This window comes from Muntiacus reevesi, chromosome 18 (genome assembly GCF_963930625.1).
Source record: "Muntiacus reevesi chromosome 18, mMunRee1.1, whole genome shotgun sequence".
In the NCBI taxonomy this organism is placed as follows: Eukaryota; Metazoa; Chordata; class Mammalia; order Artiodactyla; family Cervidae; genus Muntiacus; species Muntiacus reevesi.
In genome coordinates, this window is record NC_089266.1 from 42,623,602 (window position 1) to 42,641,920 (window position 18,319).

Genomic DNA, 18,319 nt, shown 5'->3' on the forward strand with positions numbered 1-18,319 from the left:
CCAAGGAGTAAGCGTCTTTTAATTTCATGGCTGCAATCACCATCCGCAGTGATTTTGGAGCCCAGAAAAATAAAATCAGCCACTGTTTCCACTGTTTCCCCATCTATTTGCTATGAAGTGATGGGACCGGATGCCATGATCTTAGTTTTCTGAATGTTGAGCTTTAAACCAACTTTTTCACTCTCCCCTTTCAATTTCATCAAAAGGCTCTTTAGTTCTTCACTTTCTGCCATAAGGGTAGTGTAATTTGCATATCTGAGGTTATTGATATTGAAGGAGGAAACAGAACAGGCTCTATCTTGAAAGCAGGACTCCATCTTGAGCTGGACTGTGGACTTTGAGCTATTTGCCCAGTATCTATGGAAACGACATACCAACTGGAAAACCAGGCCCCCAGAAGGAAGAGCCCCGGAGCTCTCCATCACCTAAAAGAATACCCTAATTATCTGTGTAACTGAATAGAATCATACATTCTATTATGCTTATTGGGGAATGACCACAAGCCTATTGATAATTGTCCACTGTTAACTACCTAGGTTTAAGGCATATGAATCATGGGTTCATATGAATCATTGTATCTTTCTTTTTCCTTTGTTCAGACTAGTTTCAGGGAATTTGGGGAGGTGGGTTTAGACACATATGCTTAGGGTATATAAGGTTTTCACAAAAACTGGTTGGGGTCCTTGGCTAAGAGACTCTGCCTTGGGCCAACTGGTATAATAAACTGCACTCCACTATCTGCATTGTCCTTCTGAGTGAGTTTGTTTCCCGGAACATGTGGCTACAACAATATTTCTCCTGGCAATCCTGATTCCAGCTTATGCCTCATCCAGCTCAGCCTTTCTCGTGATGTACTCTGCATATTATAAGTTAAATAATCAGGGTGACAATATACAGCCTTGATGTACTCCTTTTCCTATTTGGAACCAGTCTGTTGGTACATGTCCAGTTCTAACTGTTGCTTCCTGACCTGCATACAGATTTCTTAAGAGGCAGGTCAGGTGGTCTGATATGCCCATCTCTTGAAGAATTTTCCACAGTTTATTGTGATCCACACAGTCAAAGGCTTTGGCATAGTCAATTAAGCAGAAATAAATGTTTTTCTGGAACTCTCTTGCTTTTTTGATGATCCAGCGGATATTGGCAATTTGATCTCTGGTTCCTCTGCCTTTTCTAAAACCAGCTTGAACATCTGGAAGTTCACGTACTGCTGAAGCCTGGCTTGGAGAATTTTGAGCATTATTTTGCTAGCGTGTGAGGTGAGTGCAATTATGCGGTAGTTAGAGCATTCTTTGGCATTGGGATTGGAATGAAAACTGACCTTTTCCAGTACTGTGGCCGCTGCTGAGTTTTCCAAATTTGCTGACATATTGATTGAAGCACTTTCACAGCATCATCTTTTAGGATTTGAAATAGCTCAACTGGAATTCCATTACCTCCATTAGTTTTGTTCGTAGTGAGGCTTCTTAAGGCCCACTTAACTTCACCTTCCAGGACGTCTGGCTCTAGGTGAGTGATCACACCATCGTGATTATCTGGGTCATGAAGATCTTTTTTGTACAGTTTTTCTGTGTATTCTTACCACCTCTTTTTAATATCTTCTGCTTCTGCCAGGTTCATACAATTTCTGTCCTTCATTGAGCCCATCTTTACATGAAATATTCCCTTGACATCTCTAATTTTCTTGAAGAGATCTCTAGTCTTTCCCATTCTATTGTTTTCCTCTATTTCTTTGTATTGATCACTAAGGAAGGTTTTCTTATCTCTCCTTGCTATTCTTTGGAACTCTGCATTCAAATGGGTATATCTTTCCTTTTCTCCTTTTCTTTTCACTTCTCTTCTTGTCACAGCTATTTGTAAGGCCTCCTCAGACAGCCATTTTGCTTTTTTGCATTTCTTTTTCTTGGGGGTGGTCTTTATTCCTGTCTCCTGTACAGTGTCATGAACCTCCATCCATAGTTCATCAGGCACTCTGTCTATCAGATCTAGTCCCTTAAATCTATTTCTCACTTCCACTGTATAATCATAAGGGATTTGATTTAGGTCATACCTGAATGGTCTAGTGGTTTTCCCCACTTTCTTCAATTGAAGTCTGAATTTGGCAATAAGGAGTTCATGATCTGAGCCACAGTCTGCTCACGGTCTTGCTTTTGCTGACTGTATAGAGCTTCTCCATATTTGGCCACAAAGAATATAATCAATCTGATTTTGGTGTTGGCCATCTGGTGATGTCCATGTGTAGAGTCTTCTCTTGTGCATGGGGGATCTTAATTCCAAAACCAAGGACTGAACCCATGCCCCTTGCAGTGGAAGCTGGGACCCCTGGACCACCAGGGAACTCCCCTTAGGAATGTAGTCTTAATCAGCCAGGCTGGAATTTTCTGGTCTGCACCCTGGTGGTAATCCGTCTCCTGGGACCTCTCCATCCTTGGGAGGAAGAAACAGTCTACAAGAGTGACACTTGCCCTGCTTCCAAAAGAAGGTGATTGGGTGTAAAACAGTCCTTTGTTAGCTTTTGTTAATAGCTCCTGCTCCCCACCCTCCTTCTACCTCTAAAACCCTTTCTTTTTTCTTTTCTTTTCTTTTTTTTTTTACAACCTTTCAGTTTTAATTTACAACATCAGATGCTGCCTGATTCATGAATCACTGAATAACAAAGCCAATTAGATCTTCAGATTTACTCAGTGGAATTTTGTTTTTATCAGCTGTCATCTTCATCTTGGCAGCTGATGGTTCTATGTCTCCCTTCTTCTCCATGGACCAGCCAAAGCACCTGCCAGCACCATACCCACTCGCCAATATACTCCAGGGAAGTCTTCTCTCCAGTGCCCAAGTCTGGAACCATATACTCCTGCAGAGGACATGCACTTGTGATGCCAAAAGTTCAGCTTCTCTGTATACGGGTGAGATCAAATCTCAGAGACAAGAGTTTGAGTAAAGTAGAAAACAGTAGCTTTATTTCTGTGCCAGACAAAGGGGGCCACAGTGGGCTAAACGCCCTCAAAACCATGTGTCCCAACTTGAGGAAAATAGTGAGGAATAAAAAAATGTATTTTTTATTACTATAAAAAAAGTTTTATAGTAATAGTTCAAAGAGGGTGTGTTAGTCCATGGACATTCTTGTGATGGGTTGGTGGTGAGGTGAGTAGACTTCAGGTCCAACTGGTCTGGGGTCTACATGCTTGTGATCAGCATACCATTATTAATTGTTAACTTCTCACACCTGGAAGGGGTTTCGGTATCTGCAAAACAGCTCAAAGATATTGTAGTGTGTATCCATTGATGGGGAAACAGGACTTTGTCCCAAATCTGCTCTTGACTGTTTCTCCTTGGTCTCCAATCCTCTCCCTTCCCTAATTAACAACTGCTAGAATCTGCCCCTTGTGTGGGAAATAAAGCCCACAAGTCCCAACCCAAGGAATAGACTTGGAGACACAAGTAAGGCTTTAATGACGGTCTTACCAGATCAGGTGTCTGGTGGGAAGGCTGTAGACCCAAAGTCAATGGGGTTTTTATCCTCTCAGCACACAAGTCCCTCCCCTGGTTCCTCATTGGCTAAGTACTACAGGGTTAACAATCTTCCCGAGAAAGCCAGTTGGATTTACTACTCTCTCTTTGTCTGGATTTTCCTATTCAAGTATCCTAAGGGCTCTTACATCTGCAGGCTGTCACTCTAGTCGGGTTGTCCTTGAAAATGGGCTATTTTGAGTTTTCATTTCTTACATTTGGAACTCAGGGAAGGCCATGGAGGCCAAATGAAGCCTGTTTTCTATAATCAAAGAAATAGGAGACATAGGAAGGCCTTGTGCCTGGGAGCCCCATCATCAGGCCCTACATGTATCACCTGCTTGAATAGAATAGCATTTAAAGATGGGTTTCAGGGCATAGAGGCAGCTAGGAGATTTTAGATGTAAAACAGTGGGCTAAAGACAGAGCCTTGTTTGCCAAAAGCTCCTTCCCCCTACTGCTTTCGAGTCAGTCTGGAAGCTTCCATGAGCACAAGGACAGAGGGACTCCCACTAGGACCTCAATTTGCCCTGGTTAATCGTCAACCTCCCCCACCTACCACTCAGGCCCTCGGTAGAGATATCCATTGCCACTGATTAGCACTTCCTCAAAAGATTAAAATAACCTATTGAGAAAGCAAAAAAGTCCAAAGGCCAGTCAGTTGGTTAAGTCACTAACTTATGTCTGACTCTTTGCAGCCCCATGGACTGTAGCCCTCCAGGCTCCTCTGCCCATGGAATTTTTCAGGCAAGAACACTCAGGTTGGGTGCCATTTCCTCCTCCAGGAGATCTTCTCGACCCAGGGATTGAACCTGCATCTCTTGTGTCTCCTGCAGGGACAGGTGGATTCTTTACCGCTAGCGCCAGTGGGGAAGCCTACCCTCTGCTGCAGCTTAAGGGAAAACATATAAATCTTTGCAAACACCTCCTCTGTCCACAGTAACCCCTAAACATTTTAGGTCTCACAAAATGGTTACATTCAGCAATACATTTTCTTCTTCTCTGAGAATCATTCAAATCATCCTTCATCCAAGTGGAGGAATGTGTCCTGTGAAAGCAGAATCAATGCTCGATGTGCATTTCCAGTGTTGATGACTCAATATCCTCGTTCCCACCCTTGCTCATTCATTTCTACAGCCAACACGTCTTGAAGGTTTGCAGCCAGCCAGTGCTTACAAACTCATTAGCCTCTACCACGCTGATAATCCTGGCATGTGCACACAGAGCTCCACTTCACTCCCAAATTCACAGCTGAACAATCCAGCTCTGTTTGGGGGCAGGGACACACCCGCTCTTCCACGTGTTTGATCCTCATGGTCAGTTTCTTCTCCACCTGCTTGGGTGGTGACGGCTGCCTCCCCGGCCTGAGTTTCCCCTCCTACCTGGCAAGCGAGAAATGAGGCCGACACACCCACACAGATAAGTCTCCCATCCCCTGTGAGATGCTCTAAATCTTATAGGGGGAAACCATGAGAAAATTCAAAAGATAAATTGATAACTGGAGTTTTTCATCTTTGTTACAGGTGAAAACTTTGGAAGCCTGCCTTCTCGCTTGACCTGGGGGCGCCTTCTCATGGCAGGTGTGACCTGAGCCTGCTGCATCTCTGCTGAAATCGAGCAAGACCCTGCGGGGCCCTCCCGGGCACAAAAGTCCCTCTGTGTCCCCCATTTCTTTTCTTTTTTTTCTAAACAACCACTTGATTTTATTTCCATCATAGAAGAATGATCACTTTGGGGGAAACTATGAATTAAGTTTTTTGTTCGTTTTAATTTTCTTAACAACCACTTGATTTTATTTATATCACAAAAAGTAATCCCTCATTTCTTGTTTGTAAAAAAAAGACTTTAGTCTCCTAGGACTCCCTTTAGTTCCAAAAGCAGAATCAAGCAGTTCCTAACTAGGGAAGTGAAGGAATGCAGAAACAAAGGAGAAGCAGTCAAGAAACAGTAATTCAGGGAATTCCCTGGTGGTCCAGTGGTTAGGGACATGTTTCCACTGCAGGAGGCCCAGGTTCAATCCATGGCTCCCCAGGGGTGTCATGTTGAAGCCTAAACTCCTAGCTTGGCACCTACAGAATCCTCTCCAGGTTTCTTCTACTCCCTGGGTTCCATTTCATGATGAAAAGCTGAACAACTTCTGATATCCCAAGCACACTCTGTATTCCCAGACCTCTAAACTTTTGCTCAAAGTAAAATGGTCTCCTCTGATTTCCATGTTGTTGTTTAGTCGATAAGCTATGTCTGACTCTTTGTGATCCCACAGACTGTAGCCCACCAGGCTGCTCGGTCCATGGAATTCTCCAGGCAAGAATACTGGAGTGGGTTGCCATCTCCTTCTCCAAGTTTGACTTAGGGATCAAACTCACATCTCCTGCACTGGCAGATGGATTCTTTACCACTGAACCACCTGGGAAGCCCTCTCACTTACATGCAACAGGCATTTTACTCTCCCTTCAAGTCAGCTCCAAGGCCACCTCCTCCATGAAGCCTGCTAGACAGACTGAGGGACTCCTTCTTTGGGTCAGCCACCAGCTGAAACCAAGAGTTCTACCTCTTCCTGTGTCCCAGCACTTTACACCATCTTTTGAACACAGAGGTGCTCAATAAATGTCTGGCCAATAAATTCCCCAGTTTCTGATGAGAGGGAGATTCTGGAGTCAAGCTGTGACCCAAGTCCTGGACTAGCCACTGACCAGCTGTGTTATCTTTGGTAGGTATTTTAACTTCTCTGTGCCTCAGCTGAAACATCACAACAGTTCCTACCCGGGGGTGCTGCTATGAGGACTAGATTAAGGCAAGATGATGCGCAGAAAGCACTTCCTTGGCTCAGAGGATGTTGGTTCCCCTTGGCCCCCATCTGTTTTGCTTACCCCAACCTCCTGCTTACCTCTCTCTTTTTTTCTAAAAATTTTTAAAAAAAATTTTAAGACTTCTTTTTTTAATGTGGACCATTTTTAGTCTTTTTAAAACTTTAATTTATTTTTAATTGCAGGATAATTGGTTTACAATATTGTGTTGGTTTCTGCCATACATCAACATGAATCAACCATAGGTATACATATGTCTGCCGGCAAAATCCCATGGACAGAGGAGCCTGGCAGGCTACAGTCCATAGGGTTTCAAAGAGCTGGACACAGCTAAGAACGCTCACATACGTATGTTCCCTCCCTCTGGAACCTCCCTCTCACCTCCCCAGGTTGTCCAAGAGTACTGGACTTGAGCTCTCTGCATCATACGGCGAATTCCCACTGGCTCTCTGTTTTACATACAGTTAAGTTACGTTTCCTTGCTACTCTCTCAATTTGTCCACCCTCTCCCTCCCCCACTGTGTCCACAAGTCCGTTCTCTACATTTGCATCTCTATTGCTGCCCTGAAAATAGGTTCATCGGTACCATCTTTCTAGATTTCATATATTGCGTTAGTATACAATAATTATTTTTCTCTGACTTACTTCACTCTGTATAATAGGCTCTAGGTTCATCCACCTCTTTAGAACTGACTTAAATGTGTTCCTTTTTATGGCTGAGTAATATCCCTTTGTATATATGATTCTATACATAGAGAACCCTAAAGATGCCACCAGAAAATTTATAGAACTACTCAATGAATATAGTAACGTCTTTACAATGTTGTCTCTGCTTTAAGTCTTGGTTTTTTGGCTGCGAGGCACATGGAATCTTAGCTTCCTGACCAGGGGTTGAACCCACACCCCTTACATTGGAAGGTGTAGTCCTAACCACTGAACCACCAGGGAAGTCCCACATTTCTCTCTTTATAACTGGTGAGGAGAGGCTCCTAAAAATATTTAGATGAATCTTATTTAGACTCCCTCCCCTCAAGACTTTCATAAGTCAAAGACCCCTCCAGCAGAGGAGACAGTGACGGGTCTGAGTATGTTACCAGGCTGTAACTGTTGGGGGTAGGATGATCTTCTGTGCATCATGGGCTTTGATGCCCTTCACTCCATTCCTTCATCTGTTTAGAAATATCTACCTCCAAGGTCCAGGCAAAATTTATTTCCCTGGAGGGAGCTCCCAGATGGGGGCCAAACACTCTGTCCCCTCCCTTCCTGTTCTCCTACGCCACCCATTCGAGAGGCCCCCACCTCTGCCCCACTCATCTGGAATGGACCCAAGCAGACACAAGCCCCAGGCACCTTGTTACAATTTTATTCACAGACTCTAGACACCCAGGCTGGGCCTGGCACAGTGTTCTTGCCAATGGCAAAAAAAAAAAAAACACCCACAAAAACTGATAGCGCATGTCCGTTAATACTACCCATTTTAATTTAAATTAATAGCATTTCTGGAAGACAAATGCAGTTGATAGAAAATATAAAAACTTTTAATATACAAATTTTACATCACATTCAAAAAAGCAAGTGTGTGCCTCATGGCCACAGAAGATGCTGGGTTTGCACACACAGATGAAATCCTGGCTGACACTGCAGCATCGCACAAGCTCCCTAACCAGCTTCACATTTATGTCTCCACCCGGCCCCCAAAGCAACACAGACAACCCCCACCACCCCCACCAGGGGCTTACAGGGCACACCACGCCCCTCAATGATCATAGGAAGAAATTCCGTGAGAGGGCAGAGGGATTCCAGGCCCTGTACGCGTCTTTGATTTGGTGGTTGGTATGGAGATGTCATCTTGGCTACATGCCACTCACAATTGGTGGGGAACTCAGGATTCAAGACCTCGGGTTGGATGGGGACCAAGGGTTGTGGCTCTGGTGTTTAAAGGCATCAGGAACAGATCCCAGGGGTTTGCAGGTGAGGCTGGGAAGTGGAGGGAGGTGGTGGGGGGGGGGCTGAAGGTTGAAACTTGGGCTCCATTCTCAGACCCCAGGGGACCTCTGCAGCCCCCGAGATCTTGTCCAGGAGGCCTCCCAGCTTCTCCATCCCTTTCACAGTTGGCTGTGAGGGCTGAATTCACAGTATCTGCTGTCCTTCATGTGTTTCCAAGGCAGCCGGGGGGAGCACACGGAAGGGCAGACATGTCTTCCTAACCTCAATTCACAGTCACTTCAATAGAGACAGGGTGATGGGGACCACCTGGGGAGCTTTTCAGCTGCTTCTCTTCAATGACAGGCAGGGCAGAGGCTCAGGCTGAGAGCAAGAAGGCATCCCAGGGCCCGGGAGAGGAAGGGGATGGCCCCCAGGCCCACCCTCTGGGTTCCTGGCAGATCATGTTTCCTAAACGCAGGCACTGAGACTGCTCCCCTCCTGGGCCCCCAGAACTTGCACACAGTAGACACTCAAAGAAAGCTTCCTGAACTGACTCCAAGGTAAAAAAAAACCCAGGCTGACTGTCCGTAGGCCATGAGGTGAGTCCCATTTACTCAGCTGCCATTCCACCTCTCAGGCCACCTGCTCGTCCAAGGGTTCAGAGGGGAAACGTGAGAGGCATAAACTGTGACCTCTGGGAAGGAGCCGGTGTGGAGGAGCCTGATGACCAGAGGAGGTGGAGTCACATACCACGTGAAGTCAGGAAAACAGGGGAGAGGCTGACCTGGAGGTCAAAGGGATGATGGGGAGAAGCCAAGCATCCCACAGGGGACAAAAGACCCCAGAGCAGAGTTTAGCTGGTTTACAGCTTCTCCATCTTCCTCCCCACACCCCCAGCAGGTAGGGTTAAGGTGCTGTTGGCCCAGAGGCCTGGGTACCCAGCACAGCTGTTCGGCTGTGCCCTCCCAGCAGGGCCGCCAAGGGATGCTCAGCCCAGAGCCAGGAAGGTCACCCCGCGGTCTCCAGGCCAAGCAGCCCATTTCACAGGACGATTTGGCCAGACTCCAGGTTCGGAGCCTGGTTAGACAGGTGTACATGAACCCGGTGGGAGGGCCACGTGCCTTCTCCTCTTGGCTCCGAATGTGGACATGGGTTGGGGGTCTGAAGACAATCTGCTCTCCACTTTCGTCACCCTGGGTTATTTCTGGCTTTGGAGCCAGATATGCCCTAACCTTCACTGAAGGGCTTCTCTGCCATTTGGAACTTTCCTCTTTAGGAGTCAGCTTCTAATGAGGACAGGCAGGACCCTCTCATATTCTGGACTTTCCCAAACCTGGTTCAAACGGACACAAGTAGGAGGCCTGCCTTGGGGCTTGGTAAGACTCTGAAGGTGAGGGGCTTGTTAGCTGGGTCTAAAGGAAAGGCAGGGCACACACCTCCCACCTTATCTAAGAGCTCCGAACATGGGCAGCGGAGGAGTCAGGAGCAGGCTAAGGGGTTTCAACAGGACTCAGGGGTGGGCAGTTACAGAACCGTGGCAAGATGGATGATGGGCCTCTAAAGGGCCAGGGCACCCTGTGGCTGGGAGAGTGGGCTCAGAGACCCTGCCTGCCTCTTCCCCTGTCTTTTACCTTCCCTGTTTTCAAGGATCAAGCTTTCATGGTGTATGAAACTGCTGGGCTGGGCCTGAGCGCTGGGGTCAAATGTTAGTTAAGGACTAGGATGTATCTAAACAGCTAAAGCCTTTCATCCCATCTCCCAGGTGCCCTGCTGGGGGATTCATGAAAGAAACACCTCCATAGGCAGTGGAGACCCTGGCTAGGAACCACTGGATCCATCCAGATGTTATCTGGATTTGATCTGTCTATACTTTTCCAGCAGATATGGACTGGATTACAGGAGTCAAAGATGAACCCAAGCTCTCTGCAAACCTCTGACCTTCTTAATCCAGTTCAGCTCCCAGTCAGGGTCTCACCTGCAAGAGGAGGAAGAGACCACACCTCTTTGATAGGATGAGGGGTGATGGGATTTAGGGCCAAAATAGAAGCCTGGTCAAACCCTGTGATTGCCACCCCCCCAACCCCCGCCGGTCCTGCCAGGAGACCAGCCACAATTACCATGCTTTTCTTCCTCTGGCCCAGTGTGGGCACCTCACTCCTACAGTCTCCTCCAGAAGGGAGGACCACTTCTGCCATCCCTGCCCACGGTGCCAGCAACCTCTGCACACACCAGTTTTTTTATTATTACCTATCGTACAACCTCGAGTCCAACTCCGCAGGAACATACATGTAAACATTTGCCGCCTGTCAGGACAGGTCTGGTTGTTGGTGATGTCATTTTAAGAAACAGCAGGTGCGGCTCCATCTCCAGGACCCAAGTGTTTTTGCAGATGAACAGTCTAAACCAAGGCCTCGTGCTCTTGGCTTGCGGCACTTAGGAGGGTGATTGGCATTTTGAAGAGCATTGTTTTTTTGTTTGTTTTTTTTGTCGTGGTGGTGGTTCGGATGTTTTAGAGACACATTTAAGAAAGAAATACGTTGTCAGAAAAACTGCACAGCTGGCTACATCTTTGGATTACTGGACTCCAGGATGCCCAAGCCAAACCTTTCAAACCGGGGTACAACTTTGCTGCTGTTAATGCTGAAAAGAGGAACAAAAACAAGAGTTATAGCCCTGAAGGTTTTGATCAGACTTTGGGCAACATTAGCTAATGAGCGGGGCCAGTTCCAGAAGCTCAGTAGAGGACCCAGCCGCACCAAGAAGTGGGAGTGATGATAAGGCCCGTGGCCTTGGCAGAGCTGCTCCCGGTCACACCTGGGCGGGGGTGGGGGTTGGGGGTAGAGGTGCTAAGCCTCAGCTCCCTCCTGGAGGGCGGTGGCCTGTTTGTCTCGAAAGCCCCAGTGCCCCGCGTGCTCAGTAACTGCTGTGGGCTCGGTCTCATTGGCAGCTCGTTCTCAAAGCTCTTGCTCTGAGTGGAACTGGGAGGGAAGAGAAACTCAGCCCCAGCCCTGAGAGTGATATTTGCATGCTCCTTCTAGAAATGGTCCTCAAACGTGGGGGTGCATCGGGGCCATCTGGGAAGCAGGTTGAAATACAGGTTCTCAGCTTCTGCCTCCAGACACCCAGATTCAGGTCTTGGTGGGTCAGGAACACGCTTTTGGTAAGCCATGGAGGACCTGTGTGTGATCTGTCAGCCACACTCTTGCCAAATGCTGGCTTGGGGTCTGGTACTTTCTGTTTGCACAGGACAGGTGGAAGGGGAGTGATGCTGTGGGGCGGGGGGTGGACCAGAAGCTTTTTCACAGTTGTTTGGAGACAGGCCCCACCCCCTAGCTTTAGGACGACTTTCCCAGGTGTCTGTGCGGCCGAGGACACACCCCTTCCAGCTGGCGTCTTTCACGGCAATAGAACTTGTGATGTCACACCAGCACCCCGCCAGAGGGGACCGCAGGCAGCTCTGAAATCATTCCACTCCTTGTTGGACAAGATCCTCGCGGGTTAAGTGCCAAGCAAACCCCGCCCCCTGTCCCGGGGACACACCCTGCGAAGGGCAGGTATGTTGCGGGGTGCAGGAGAGGGGGGATCTCTCTCATTGAGCGGTTAGTTGGGAGACGGGACCGCCCCACAGAAGTGCTAGAGAGAAATGAAGTCGCGTCCAGGGAGGCGGTTCCGGGTAGCGGGGCTGCTGTTAGGGAGACCCTCCGTGGAAAGCTGTTACTCAGGCACACACGGGGCCGCAGGGCGGGGCGAGGGCCAGTTTTAACAAAGCAGAAAAGTCTCAGCAGAGAGGCTGGGGCGGCAGGATCGCATCCCCTGGGTTAGTGCCTGCAGCGCTGTTTGAGCTGGCGGAGAAGTCGCAGTGCTGAGCGTGGATTAGGAGGAAGAAAGCCCCGAACATGCAAGGCAGCCAGGCCTACAACCTACAGGAGGAGAGACAAGAGGGGAGAGAGCAGAATCAGAGCCCGAGACCTCAGGGAGAGGGCAGGGGGAGTGGCTGAGGCCTGGCCAGGGCACAGGGCAGGGGCCCCTCTTTCACTGTGGACAGAGGAAAGAACATCCCCACTCCAGTCCAGTCTTGGCAGCAGAGCAAGCTTGGAAGGGAGCCTGGCATAGAGAACCTCCCCCAAGCTCTCGCCTGGGAACATGGCCACAGAATGCTGAACAGAGGTCGACCAGGAGGCCCATGGCTCCTCATCGAAACTGACATCTTGGAGTTTACTGTCTGCTCCCTGCATTCTCTTCTTTAAGATCCAGTCAGAGGGGATCCTGGGGACCCAGGCCAGCAATCTGAGTTCTCACCCACCCTAGAACAAGCCATCATCTGCCATGGTGTGTGGACAGAGGCCCTGCCACACGCTGTGGGTCTGCTCTCAGCCCGGGGAGAGAAACAGCCCACAAGGCCCTCGCCAGTGGCCATGTGAGCCGCCAGAGCATCACTGTTGTTTATGGGAATACCACACGCCAAGAAGGGGAAGCTGGATGCAGAGACGGTAGGAAGCAGGATATGCAAAGTGTTAAACGCAAACAGGCAGAGGATCAGGGAAACAGCAGAAGACACACTATTCCTCCAGGACTGGACAGTTGTTCCTAAAGTCAGGGTGACCGGAACGTCCTTTCCCGTAGTAGCGGCTCCGCCAGCGCCTGGGAGCGCCCACAACCATTTTGCCAGGCGTGGGAGGAGCGCAGTCCAGCAGGTGATGGAGATGGACACCCAGCGTGGGTGGGTGGAGGGGGGCCCACAGGAATCAGGATGGCAGGAGAGGGGGAAGATGACAGGACGGGCCAGCACATCCACCACCCCCCAAAAATAAAAATAAGCAACAAGATTGATGGAAAAGAAAAGAGAAAATGAGAATTAGAGGCTTGACTGTGTGGAAGTAAAAATCATGAACAGAAAGCTTTGATACAGATTTGTTGAGGTATGCTGGCATTCTTTCCCTGCAGAGGCTAAAACTGATCACTTTGTGCAGGAAACATCCCCATTTGTGACTCTCTGTCCCACGTGTGGAAAGAGAAAGCAGGGCTCCATGGCCTTTTGGGAATCTGTAATCATCTCCTGAATGTCAGCACCTGCTCAGTGCAGCCTTTGCTTTTGTGGAGGAGAAAATCAGGGCCTGGTTTGCTAAACGAGTCACCCAAGGTCTGACAGATCAGATCCTTGAACTTCTTGTGAGTCCAGGAGAGCCTCAGGCTCCCACCCAAAACCAGCTCCCATGACCCCTCTCTTCTGGAGGCCCTTCCTCAAGCTCCCTTCCTCATGCGTGCCCACATTGGCTGGGTTTTTGCCTGGCACTCGGCATGTCGTCCTCATTCCCTCCTTCATCCCCCTCATCCACCAATATTTACTGAGTGATTACTACACCCCTGGGACTGTGCTAGGAGCTGAGGATACATAGGTGACAGGACAGCGTCCTGCTTGGAGGGCTTACAGCGCACGTCTGCTTGTCTTTATCCTAATTAGACCATCAGCTCTGTGCTGGTGGAGGCCTGGTCCTGGCATGTGACCTCAGGGGTGGTGTAGCCACCAACAATCACTGGGAAAAACCCAGGCCTCTGACAGCAACATCATGTCACCCGCTATTTGTATTGGACTCTGATCCATCTTAAGTGCAAAATACTGAATCGAATCTTCATTATAAGGTACAGTATTCCCTCAACACATATCATCATTCCTCAGACTGTCCCTACGACGGGCTTCAGTTGCCACAGTTCTTCAACAAGTTCTCCTCACAGCTACCGCTGGGCTGACCCAGCCTAGGCCTCTCCTCACCTGCAGCTCAAAGCTTGGTTTGGTTTATTTTCAAAACAACCTAGCTGGTTGTTTCAAAACAACCCAACTAAATGTCTGTCAAATCAGGCCACAAAAAGGGATCATCTTAGAGTCGTAAAAAAAAAAAAAAAATGTGTGACAGAGACCATACCTGGTTCATTCTGGAAGAAGGAGGTACTGACACTACCAGACACGTGGGCAGGTGTGAGATCTGGGTACAGCTTCTCCGGAGGCTATGCTCTTGCCCTCCCCCCAACTCCCATCAAGAGAAGCACCACTTGGGACTTCCCTGGTGGTCCAGTGGCTAAGACACCCAGCTCCCAGTGAAGGGGGTCTGGGTTTGATCCCTGGTCAGGGAACTAGATCCCACATGGCACAGCTAAGACCCACTGTTGTTCAGCGGCATAGTTGTGTCCGACACTTTATGACACGCCAGGCTTCCCTGTCCTTCACCATCTCCCAGAGTTTGCTCAAACTTGTGTCCATTGAGTCAGTGATGCTGGTGCAGCCAAATAAATAAATATTTTAAACAGAGAGAGAGAAAGAAGCCACTGTATCTATTCTATCTCCATGTTCTGGGGCTGTGGGAGATTTCACTTCTAGAAAGCAACTTTGAAAGTTCAAAGCCATGAATCTTGTCCAAGAGTCCAGCCATATGTGACCTGCCACTTGTTTCTGCACAATCCACAAACAAAGAATGTTTGTTTGGGTTTTTTTCCACCTTTTGAAATGGTTGGGGGGGCAGAAATCAAAAGACTATTTCATGGCCTGAAATAATAGGAAATTCAAGTTTCAGCATTCATAAGTAATGTTTTCCTAGAACCAGTCAGCCCGTGAGCTTACAGGTCTGTGACTGCCCCCACACCAAACAGCAGAGCTGAGTTGCTATGACACAGATTGTATGCAGTTGTGTCACTGCTTTTCACACTGCTGGGGGCACCGCAAACCCCACTGGCAGGAGCCGTCACTTGAGTTTCCCTCTCGGCCTGCAAAGCTGAACTATTTCCCATGTTTAGGCCATGTCTCCCCACCCCTCCACTCTGTCTAGCTGTGGAGCTGAGGCCGAAACAAGGAAGGACTTCCCCAGATTCTCGCAGGGGCAGGGAAGATGTCTGTTTTTTGAGGAATCTGGCAGAGAGAGCCAGAGGGACAAAGAAAAAAGGGAAGGAGGCAGAACTCAGAAAGGAGGAGTGGAGACCACCCTGACACTGAGGCTGCCGAGGACCATGATTACACAGAAGAAGGATGGGCCTCCAGTGTCTAAGTGGCACTTAAACCCTGGAGATGCAGCCCCAGTAACAGGTGGCTGCTCAGGGGGCTGAAAGCTCTGTTGAGGCAACAGCCGCTCTGCTGGTTTTGGTGACACTCTGGCACTTTCTCAGGCAGAAACTTCTTGTTGGGGTCTTAGCCTGGGCCCAGCTTTAGCACTGAGCTGATAACAGTGATGTGGAGGTTTTCATAGAGGAGGACAGGAGACAGCAGCCTGTGCAAGAGTTTCCATAATAAATGTGGTGAACAGCAGACTTAGAGAACGAACTTATGGTTGCCCGGGGGAAGGATGGTGGAGGGGAATTTAGGGAGTTTGGGATGGACATGTATACACTGCTATATTTAAAATGGATAACTGATAAGGACCTATTGTATAGCACAGGGAATTCAGCTCAATGTTATGTGGCAGCCTGGATGGGAGGCGAGTCTGGGGGGAGAAGGGATACATGTATATGCATGGCTGAGTCGCTCTGCTCTGCACCTGAAACTATCACAACATTGTTAACTGGCTATACTCCAACGTAAAATAAAAAGTTTTTAAAAATGTGGTGAACAGAATCCCAGTACCCCTTGGGCAAGGGAATGAGTCCCCTCTGGCTAACCAACTCTAGGGGTTCCCTAGGTGGAAGTCTCAGGCAGACAGCAGATGGTTGCCCCCCTCCCCCAGACACCTGGCTGCAGGTCTGGCTCTGAGGGGTACTTACTCAGCAGACTTCCAGAAGTGCCCAGGGTGCGAGAGCCGCCGGTTCAGTTTGGGCAGCTTCTCCAGCATGTCCATCAGCAGGGGGAAGCTGGGCCGCTCCTGCAGGTCGAAGGCCCAGCAGGCAGACAGGATCTCCTGCAAGGCGAGACACCACGGGAAGGCATGAGAGAGGCGAGGCTGAGGCCCTCTGCCCAGGGTCCCTTTGATGCTCCTGGGCACCCCCCCACAAGCTGGTGGTCCCCTGACCCTCCTGTCAACACTGAGGTGACCAGCCATGGTTGGACTATGAGAAATAACTGAATTTCAGGAGCACTCTCAGGCTTCCAGTTAAAATGACAAGCATGGGCCTGCCTCTCCTTCCTTCCTTCCTTGACCTCCCTGGAATAACAGTCACAAAGCCAAAAGACAGGTCAGAGGAAAGAGATCACAGACATTTAGAATGGAAAGTAGAAGGCAGCGTGTTGACAGGTGAGACACAAGATATTCAGAAGGTGGGGCTGCAACAGAGGCAGGAGCCTGGGCATTGCAGGAATGGAGGCTGGGAGTGACGAGACGGACTGGACATAGGGCAGCAGTGAGTTGGCAGAACAGCTGTCTTGACCACCCCAAGTGAAGGTAAAGCCCTTCTCCTGCAGCCTACTCTCCAGATCCACTCAGCCACACTGCACCCCCATCGGCCTTTCAATTCAGGAGAACTTCCTATGAGAAGACAGACCTGCACACACAACCAGGCAGAAGGTGGTCACGTGACCGGGCAGGTGGGGACCCAGCAGGGACAAGTGCCGGGTGGTCCCCCCAGAGGCTTCCATTGCCATGCTGCCCAGGAACCCCCTGGAGCTCCTTATCAACACCCCGCTGGCATCTGTCTGCTCCAGGCCCACCTGACTCACGAACACATGGCTAACACTGAAAACACCACCCCTGGACTCCTTCACGTACCACGGTGCCAGGTGGGGTGAACTCACACACCGCGACACAGAGAAACCACTATTGGCATTCAGTCACGCGAGGGCAGCAAACCTATGATGATTTGGCCTCTTGAAAACAAATTTGCTGTGGAAATCTTGACTAGTTCTCGATCAGTCGAGAAAGACATGAAGGAGAAAGATCTGATATTACCAAAATCCCACTGTTTGTCCTTTAGGTAGTGAAATTTGTTATTATCTTCTTTTTTTTTTTTTTTTTTTAAATCTTCTTTCTAGTAAGTAACATACAAGCTTTATTATCTTTCTCATAATTCAAGAAAACCATGAGCTTTATTTCCTTTCTAATTTTTTTTTTTTAAGACAATTGTTTTTTAAAAGTTAGCAGTGGGGTAGTGAAGGATACAGGCTTCATGTGTGTGTGTGGGGGGGGGGTAGTGAAGGATACAGGCTGTGTGTGTGTGTGTGTATGTGTGTGTGTGTACTCCATCACGTGTGATTCTTTGCAACCCTGGGGACTGTAGCACGCCAGGCTCCCCTGTCCATGGGACAGAGGATACTTGTCCCAGGCAAGAATACTTCACTGGGATGCCATTTCCTACTCCAGGGGGATCTTCCCAACCTAGAGATCGTACCCATACCTCCTGCGTCTCATGCATTGGCAGGTGGATTCTTTACCACCGTACCACTTGGGAAGCTCACAGGCCTCCTAGCCAGCAGCACAGAGGCCAGCCTAACATGCATCTGGCTAGCATTTCCACTTCTCAGGTGGGTGAAGGAAGGGCAGCCAGGCACCGGCCCTCCAGCCCCACCGCCCTCTCCCAGCGCAGGGCAGCTACTCACCGTGACTTCCTTCCCCAGGCTGACGGAGGCCAGGACGCGCTTCATGCCCTCTCCGCTTCCAATCTGCCAGATCAGGGCCTCTGCAGCTTGGTTCTTCAAGGGCCAGTCTCTGGCTTGCAGCTCATACCAAACAGTTCTGTGGAGACCACCCCCCCACACGGCGTGAGCTCCTGGACAGCTCCGCTCAGCTCACACTAGCGGGGCCTGGGGGTGGGGGTGGGGGCCGCCTGCTGCCATGATGCCCAGAGCCCAGCCTGAGGACCCGGGTCTCGGCCCACCTTCTGCACCCACCAGGCTTCTGGGACCACCCTGAGTGCACCCAGGGCCCTTTGCTCCCAGTGTGGTGAGAAGTCTGAGACACCGCCGCTCTGGACAGAGGTCCTGGTACTACCATTCAACCTCAGTGGGGTGGGCACCCTCTGAGGAGTGACAGGAATGCCCAGCCCTGGGCCTGGCACCCGCAGGTGCTCAGGAAATGACTGACAGGTCAGGGCAGGGAGAGACCACCCAGGAGGAAAGGACCTCCCAAGAGATTATGGCATGGGGCCCTCACTCTGACCCTCCAAGTCCC

The 18,319-nt window shown here is 49.4% G+C and overlaps 1 protein-coding gene across 4 annotated transcripts in view; it reads right to left on the reverse strand.

The window, feature by feature from the left end:
• Positions 1-7,661: 7,661 nt before the first annotated feature.
• KSR1 (kinase suppressor of ras 1) overlaps positions 7,662-18,319 on the reverse strand; it is a 161,279-nt gene continuing 150,621 nt past the window's right edge. For 3 of the 4 annotated variants that reach the window (XM_065908774.1, XM_065908772.1, XM_065908771.1), the window contains 3 exons: positions 17,749-17,884; positions 15,984-16,117; positions 7,662-10,880 (listed from right to left, as the gene is read on the reverse strand). In XM_065908774.1, coding sequence (XP_065764846.1) covers positions 10,802-10,880; positions 15,984-16,117; positions 17,749-17,884 — 349 coding nt within the window. In that variant the 3' untranslated portion in view covers positions 7,662-10,801. Of the gene's footprint in view, positions 10,881-12,800; positions 12,882-15,983; positions 16,118-17,748; positions 17,885-18,319 lie in introns of all 4 variants that reach the window. The other variant, XM_065908773.1, reaches the window with a different exon arrangement.